This window comes from Triticum aestivum, chromosome 7B, assembly GCF_018294505.1.
Source record: "Triticum aestivum cultivar Chinese Spring chromosome 7B, IWGSC CS RefSeq v2.1, whole genome shotgun sequence".
Classification (NCBI taxonomy): Eukaryota; Viridiplantae; Streptophyta; class Magnoliopsida; order Poales; family Poaceae; genus Triticum; species Triticum aestivum.
In genome coordinates this window covers 657335514-657344009 of record NC_057813.1, presented here as the reverse complement: position 1 = coordinate 657344009, position 8496 = coordinate 657335514, and the positions used below count along the sequence as shown (strand labels likewise).

At 44.1% G+C, this 8496-nt stretch overlaps 1 protein-coding gene across 1 annotated transcript; it reads right to left on the bottom strand.

Annotated features, from left to right (window-relative positions):
• Positions 1–305: 305 nt before the first annotated feature.
• LOC123161578 (uncharacterized) lies at positions 306–4860 on the bottom strand. The gene is made up of 4 exons (XM_044579383.1): positions 3636–4860; positions 2343–2431; positions 2155–2235; positions 306–827 (listed from the first exon to the last, which is right to left on the bottom strand). Exons 1-2 carry the CDS (start codon positions 4852–4854, stop codon positions 2379–2381), a joined length of 1272 nt encoding a protein of 423 aa, XP_044435318.1. The 5' UTR covers positions 4855–4860; the 3' UTR covers positions 306–827; positions 2155–2235; positions 2343–2378.
• Between the last annotated feature and the right edge of the window lie 3636 nt (positions 4861–8496).

The following is an 8496-nucleotide window of genomic DNA, read 5'->3' as shown; positions in this document are numbered from 1 at the left end:
TAGATAGTTAAAGTTTGACCCATGATAGAGGGAGAGAGAAAGTACACGCATGTGATTGGAACCGACCTCACACAAAATTCCCCTATTGAAGAATCTTTTCCCCTCAATTATACATACCCCATCATTGTCCGTGGAAATAAACTTCTGAATGGGAATTAAGTAATGATGATTTAGGTCATTAGCTCTACTTTTACAAAAGTATATGATCCAAAGAAAATCACACTTTTCACTTCTAACTGAGTTAAGCTTCAGTCTGATATACCCGCAAGAAAAACTTCAGTGTGATAAAAAATGACCACACGATCTTCATAAGCAGAGGTATCGATAGTAAATCATGGCATTAATTAATCCATCCGGACAGCAAATCCAAAATGGGCAGCAATATTATTAATGTCTAGTGCCAAAGTGTATTTTCTGAATCTAGGTGCATACTATGAGGCAACCTGGAAAATCAGTGTGAATGCCTTATGAATGTGAACTAATATGTGTACTGCCATGAGAAGGAAAAAAAATAGCAATCATCAAGGAAAACCACTGTGTCCTGGCAGTCTGAAATAGCAAACCAGCCTAGATAAATATCCAGAGAGAGCATCAAAATTCTCCAGGAGACAATCTTTTATGCCACTGGTCTTTTCGGTCACCAGAGCGTAGCAACCAGCAATGTACTCCATCCGTTCCAAAATAGATGACTTAACTTTGTACTAACTTTTGTACAAAATTGAGTCAACTATTTTGAAACGGGGGGAGTACATCCCACCCAACAGAAAACATCTTATATATATCATCCAGTGCTTCACCTTCACCATGCCAATCACCAATGCCGTTGCCTAGGCAAAAACATATATAACTAATCAGTAACCAATGCGCATTCTTATGGAAAGCGACCAATATAAAAGGAAGGGATTACAATAGGACCACAGTTTAGATGAGCCGCAGCAGGTGCGTAGTTGTTTATCGACTTGGAAAAGTTATCGCTCCGATACAATATTTTGGAATATTTAAACAAACAAATTAGGCATGTGCATACATATAGTGCCCCAGCACAATTTATGAAAGACAAAAGTATGATCTCGAAATTATCTCAAGCAGACAAATTCCGTGTATGTCAAAGCGAACAAAACTGAAACATGCCAGACCTCAAAAACGTAAGTAGCCATAGGTAATTAGGCATTCAGATTTAAATAAGGCTGACAAGAGGCAAACTGAACTGAATTTCACTGGTACAAATGGAGGAGTACTTGCAGCAGGGCTGCTCTGACTTTTGAAAAGAAAAGGGAACTATCATCTAAAAAGTTAAGGGCTCAAAGCAAGTACTTATTATCAGCTTAAGAGCTATAGCAATATCAAATGAGATTAAAGTACCAACGAGAGAATTGTAACTAGCAGCTACTCCCTCCGTTCCAAAATAGATGACTCACCTTTGTACTACTTTAGTACAATGGTGAGTCATCTATTTTGGAACGGAGGGACTACTTGTTTGACATTTAAGTTGGTCCAAGGATAATTTCCATGTACTAGTCATCAGTTTCAAACTATTACCAAATCTGATGCTGAAAGGGAACATAGTGCAGCTATCCACATAAGGGTACTTCTGTGAAACAAACTTATGCACATGGCTAAATAGACAAGAACAATACCCACCCTTAAGTACTGTTGTTCTTAAAGAAATTCATCCGGCAGCAAAAGAAACAACTGAAAGAATATGTAGTAAAATGATAATTACAGAACTCAAGCATTATGACAGACATTTCATCAAGCAATTACTGAATATATCAAAAGGCTATTTTGTTATGCTGGAAAGTGATTATATAAACTGATAAAGTAATGCTATTACAAAACGAGTGCTATTATGCAGAATCAAGCGAGCTAGGAGCCACCACATCACTAGTGCAAATGGACGGATGTCAAAAACGACGAGACACTACAAACTGTCAAAATGAAAAGCAATTCAATTTGGTGTACGCTAAATAAACGACCACACGATCTTCATAAGCACATTCGATTATGTGGCAGTAATGAATCCGGCCCACAATAACCCAAAATGACCAGCGGTTATTAATGACTAATGCCAAAGTGTAGTTTCTGAATCTAGATGTTCGAACAGGTGTATACAGTTACTACTATCAATCTGGAAAAATATTGTGGATGCCTTACCAATCACAGTAAGAGCTAGTAATACTTCCAAGAGAAGAACAAAATATATGAATCCTCAAGTAAAAAATGCAGCTTGCCAACCTGAAATAGCAAATGAACCTAGATAAATATCCATGGAGAGCATCAAAATTCTTCAGGAGAAAATAATCTTATTGCCCTGGCCTTTTCAGTCACCAGGGCATACCTACCAGCAATGTATATCCCACCAGGAAAGAAAAACATTATTACATATCGTCCAACGCTTCACCTTCACCATGCCCATCACCAATGCCATTGCCTAGTCATGAACTTAATTAGTCAGTAACCAATGCGTATTTTGACAAAAAGTAACCGATACAAGAAGGAAGATATTATAGGACAGTTTAGATTCAGAAACTACACTTGGGAAACGTTACTTGCTCTGGCACCAGATTAGGAGTAGAAAAACAAAAATTACATGAAGCTGCAAATACAGGGCATTCATATGTGCTCAGAACTCATTTTGGTACTCCACATCCACCTCACAACAATACCCATGGAAATGTTGTTCATAGACTAACAATAAATCGATACAAGCAGTAGTTATTCATTTGGATAAGCTTATAAAGGTGACAATTGAGTCAATCATCATTTGACGTTCCATTTGGTTCAAGCTCAGCTTTCCACCTCAATTAGTACTCTTCAATTTGCAACTGTTATGTATCACGCACCAAAAAGATCTCTAGCTGTATTTCTAATTTACTATGTGCATGTACATACAGATAGTACGCTGGCACAATTTATGCAAGCGAACATATGTTTTGGAAGTTATCTCAAACATACACGTTCCTTGTATGTCAAAGCGAACAAAATTAGAACGTGCTCATATCCAAAAAAAAGTATCCATAGGTAATTCCGTATTCAGATTGCATATATAGCCTGATAAGAGACATTATTTCATTTTATTTTTTCACTGGTACAAATGGAGCACTTGAAGCAAGGCTCTTCGACTTGCGAAAAAACAAGAACTATCTGTAAAAAGTTAAGGGCTCAAAGCAAGTACCTAGAGTTACAAGAATATCAAATGAGATTAAATTACCGATGAGAAAATGTAACTAGCACCGAGGTTCCAAATGTGACTGCCAACCGAGTTACTCGTACGACATTTAGGTTGGTCCATGGATAATTTCCATGTACCAGTCATCGATTTCCAACTGTTACCAAATCTGATGCTGAAAAGGATTATAGTGCAGCTATCCACATAAGAATACTTCCGTAACACATACTTATGTGTATGGCTAAATAGACTACAACAACGCCCTTGAGTACTGTTGTTCTTAAAGAAAATTATCTGGCAGCAAAAGAAACAACCGAAACTACATGAACTAAAATGATCATTACAGAAATCAAGGATTATGACAGACATTTCACCAAGCAATCATTGAACATATGAAAAACTAGTATCTTGTCATGCTGGAAGGTGATTGAACATATGAAAAAAAACTAGTATCTTGTCATGCTACCTGCATCATAGAAACTTGGGAATGCATTATAGATATGGATATCCCTGGCACTGCCACTGTTGCAGAGTCTCTTGAACGTCATTGACTGGAGATGGACCATGAAGATGCCACAAGATGTCCTTACAAGGGTCACATTGTTTTCCTCGTCGAATCCCACTAAGGCTAGAGGCTTCCTCTTGCCTGCTGCTCCTAGAGGAAGAAGCTTGTCTAGTTCAACGATCCTTCCCAGAACCCATGTCACATCATCGTGACGAACACCAGCTTTCCACTTCCATAGTTGGGCACGGAAGCGCGACACAACGATTAAGCCAAGGCCACCATCTTCAGCCGGCATAACCGCGAAAACGGTATCGTCGTGGGCATATGCATCTGGCGGCGGCTCTATCAATGCCAGCCTCTGCGTGTCCAAATCAAACTCAATTATGCAAGCTCCGCCAAGAACATATGACCAATAGAGTGAATTCCCAATCAAGATAGTGGGAGTGAGGACAGGTTGAAAATATTTCATAGTTGTAGAAGCCTTGATCCTGGAATGTATGAACGGGATTGAGATAATTTCGCCCCATTCGCTGGTCACCGACGAGTAAACGGTTGCGAAAAGATGAGAATGGCTTCTTTTGACAGTGGCTATCAGAGCCACTTGGAAATGGCCGGAGCGACGACAATCGCCATGCGCGTGTCCCTGGTCGCCGGCAGAGCAAAGCAGCGCCCCGGTCAAGATGACGGTCTCGTCGCCATAGAATTCCGGGGGCACGGCCAGGCGGGTCTGGTCGCCGGTGACGGGGTCCCACAGCAGGAGGAAGGGCCGCGACGGTATGTTGACGGCGAGGGCGCGGCCATGGCGGCAGCCGAGGAACTGGAAGTGGTCGCCCTCCTCGAGCCGCAGGGAGAATCGCGCGGTGGGGATCCGGTCCGGCGGGTCGAGCGCGGGGGTGAAGGTGGGGTTCCCTAAGGTGGAGAAGAAGCCGAGGACGGGAGGCCTCCGGTGGCGAGAGCGGAAGCGGCGGAGGAACGCGGGGTCGGCGACGAGGCGGCGCCAGCGCTTGCAAACGAGGGCGGCGCGCGGGAGCGCCGACGGCTGCGGGGGCAGGCGGAGCAGGATCTCCCCGAGGAGGTTGTCGTCGTCCATCGGGGGCGCCGGCGAGCGGCGGAGGCGGCGGCTCATCGTGATCGTGGCAGGATGAATAGTCGTGGTCGCTAGGCCCATCAGCTGGCCCATGGACACCCATTTGAGCCCAGAAGAGAAGAGAGAAAGAAAGATGGCGCTAACCCACCTCGTCGTTCCCGCCAAAACTAACCCATTTCACCGTTGTTACACATTCTGGTTGCAGTCCCTATTTTATCTGCTCGATTTCGGTCCTCATTGTTACTCGAAAAAAAAAACCGGTCCTTGTTCTGTTCTTACTAGTTGATACGATGAAATATGAATTCTTTTATATATACTAGGAAATATGCCCATGAATTGCAGCGGGAGCAAAAAAAAAAAATCATGCTTCTAGCAGAAGCACAATAAGCACAACTCTAGACCCCTCTAAAGGTCCACGTTATCTATTTCAACATAGCGCACCATCTCTTTTTCGCAAAAAAAAAAGACCATAGCGCACCATCTCTGTTATCGCTTATCCACATTCTCATCTTCATCAACCATGATTGCGGTGTCCACCTGATCTCACTGTGTCCGAACGTGGCCAATCCTAAGATGATGATCTCGGCCACCGCCTAAACCCTAAACCCACTCACACTTGCTTTTTTTTACTTTCAAAACTAGTCTTGGCGAGCTGGACGTGACGTCCGCCCTTCCCGCTACCCTACAACATACATCATCCCTCATACGCACACTCACTTTTAAATTGTATATTTGTTTTCCAAAATGCATCAACATCCTTTTATTAATACACACACACTTTTTAAATCACATGGACTCCTTAAAACAGAGTGGATATGTTTTAAAATATGAAAAAAAAACATGTGACATTTTTTTAGAATTACATGAAAACTTTCTTATAGAAAAGGGTGATTTTTTTTCAAATTATATGAATATTATTTTAATACGAGAAATTTTTTCTTAAAACTTCACAAAAGAAATTAAATGGATGAACAATTTTTAAAAATTACCTAAAAAAGTAAAGCACATGAAAATATTAATTGTTATTGTTGCCCCTCACCAACATGACCATAAATTCTGATCGTACATTGATCGTGTGGCTTCTTTTATAATTCCTTTTCATCCTAAAGCAATCCTGATGAACTTATAATGCCGTGAGAGTGATGGCCTAAAGTAGAGCTGTAAGTAAGAGACATCTAAGTTCAACGTGATTCATCTCATCAACAAAAATGAAATAGAAACTTCCCAAAAAATAACATGAAAGCCGTGCCTAGCCACTCTGCACATTAGTGTTTGGACTTTGTTTGTTCAGCATGAATGTTTTGCGGACTTGTGATGCTATTTTATTGCTGATGATACAATAGGAGCCTGGAAATCACACCTGGTGAGGTAAGCTCTGGAGAACCCTTGGCTCCAAGAGAGGCAGAGAAGCGTCAGGATGGAGGTGTTGATGGTGGCAGCAAGCCAAGCAAAGTCAAGCTGACGGAAGAGGAGAAGGTGCGCACAGAGGCCTTGTTTATGCCCCCTGCTTTCAGCCTTTTGAACATGGAAAATGTTTCTGAAATTCCCGTGAATATTGATCGATAGAGGACCTGATGCTCTCAACTCAAATTTGAGTACATTTATCTGAGAATTCCGAAGCTCTGAAGTTTAATGTTTGAATGCATCTCTATTACGGCCAGTCGTCGTTTGCGCAGAACATTCAGCTCATCCAGAATTTGAACTCATAAAGAAATTAATTAACTGATCCACTCCACTAATGCTGATCAAAGCCAAGTTCTCTGGCTCTCAGTTACTGATAGATAGATCATCTCAACTAAGGACATAGATTCAAAGGCGGGACACAAGCAGATAAAACCAAAGCCTTCCAAGCTCCAACACAAAAATGGGTACGCAACATAAACCAAAGTCTTAGGCGTCAGTGCTGGTCATATCCTGCTTACATACATACGATACTTGATACAGACATGTCATACTACATCATCGCCATCTTGTGTAAATAAGAAGTCCTCATAAATACAAGACTCAAGGACTTCAAACATCAACCTAATGGTTATGTATCATTCTCATTTTGAACATCGTTGTTGAATTGAATGAATGATGTTGTAGTAAGTGCTAAATATGACTAACGATGCAAACATGAAAGCCATTTTCTCTCCTCAAGACATGGAGCAATAAAAATTAGTTTTCCAAACTAGTGTGTAATCTTTCTTTCGAATTAACATTCTCAAATCTCAATCACATATAATTGTCAACATGCATGCCGAACCAAACCATGAATTGACTACCTGTCCTAGCTAGTTGGACAAGGTAGTCAAGCCCAATAGAACAATAATTAACTTTCTTTATAACCATTGGAGTAGAAATTTGAAGCAACTGCACAGTTGATGCAATGGGAATTTCCTACTCCCTCCGTCCGGAAATACTTGTCATTGAAATGGATGTGTCTAGATGTATTTTAGTTCTAGATACATCCATTTTCATCCATTTTGATGACAAGTAATTTCGGACGGAGGGAGTATTTGCTAAATTGCAGAGTACAATATAGCTTAAGAACAAAGGCACACAAGCTGTTTATTCATGCTTCCCAAGAATCCAGAGCCATCTTATTGCAGTTTGGAAGCAATGTGAATACAAAATAGCAGACCATAACATGTGAACTCTATGCTCTTGAAACCACATGGTAAATAAAGATTACTCAAACATCAGCTTACAGGTTGTGCAACTGTTATGACCGGTTTGGTCTATAACCGAAAGAGGCCACCGGGCCTTAGTATCAGGGGCTTGACCCACAAGTTATCTTAGGCAAATTATTTTAGGAAAGTTATCTTAGGCTAAAGTTATAAATACTAGTTGTAAGACATCGTTTGAGATCAAGCAATAAAGATAGTTCTATCATATTGCCCGGCTCCAGAGGAGCCGGAACCCTAGCCGCACCAAACCCTAGCCGCCGCCAGCCTTCTTCTCCCTCGCGACGGCGCCAACACGCCGGAGCCGCCGCCCTCGCCCCCAACCCTCGCTATTCTGCCCGTATAACCTACGGAGTAGAGCCGGTAGGAACCCTAGCCCTACCAATTTGGTATCAGGTACCCGGGTTTCGACCATGTCATCTCCACCTCCGCATCCACCGCCGCCACCACCGCCGCTACCCGTCTACTCCACCACCGCCGCTGCCGCCAACTCCTCCACCACCGCCGCCTCCACGCCGGGCACCACGGCCTCGCTCCTTGCGGGCGTCACGGCGTCACTCTCGGCGCCGCCCCTCCAGGCACCCGGCACCGCGCCGGGCCACGGGCGGCCACCAGCCCCCGTCCAACCTACGCCGCCGCCATCACCTCCCCCGCAGACGCAGCTCACAACGGAGGCAATGGCCGGCGTCCTCACCGACCTTGTCGCCGCGGTACAAGGCATCCGTCTCTACCTGGCGAGTCCCTACGGGCCGCCGCCACCACTCCATCCAGCCATGGCCGCAACTCAGCAGGCGCTGCCGTGGTACTCGGTACCGGGGGCCGTCACCGGAGGCTACCCGGCACTCCCAACCCAGGCGGCCGCACCGCCGCTGTGGCCACCATGGTCGCCGCAGCTTGCGCCAACCGCGCCACTCGCCGCCACCACGGGGCCGCAGTGGCCCATCTGGACCGCGCCGGCCGCGCCGTCTTCCGCCGCGCCGTCCCTGCCAGCGGCCCTGGAGCAGGGTCCTCCACCGCCCCCGCCCAGCCCTAACCTGGGCCGGTCGTCGCCGAGCGAGCTTTCGAT

Bases quoted from the DNA above. Each gene is read 5' to 3' on its own strand.
- LOC123161578 (XM_044579383.1), bottom strand. From the start codon at position 4,854: ATGGGCCAGCTGATGGGCCTAGCGACCACGACTATTCATCCTGCCACG. The intron at 2,432-3,635 runs GTAGCATGACAA...GTTCATGACTAG, and splicing joins CCCAAGTTTCTATGATGCAG to GCAATGGCATTGGTGATGGG.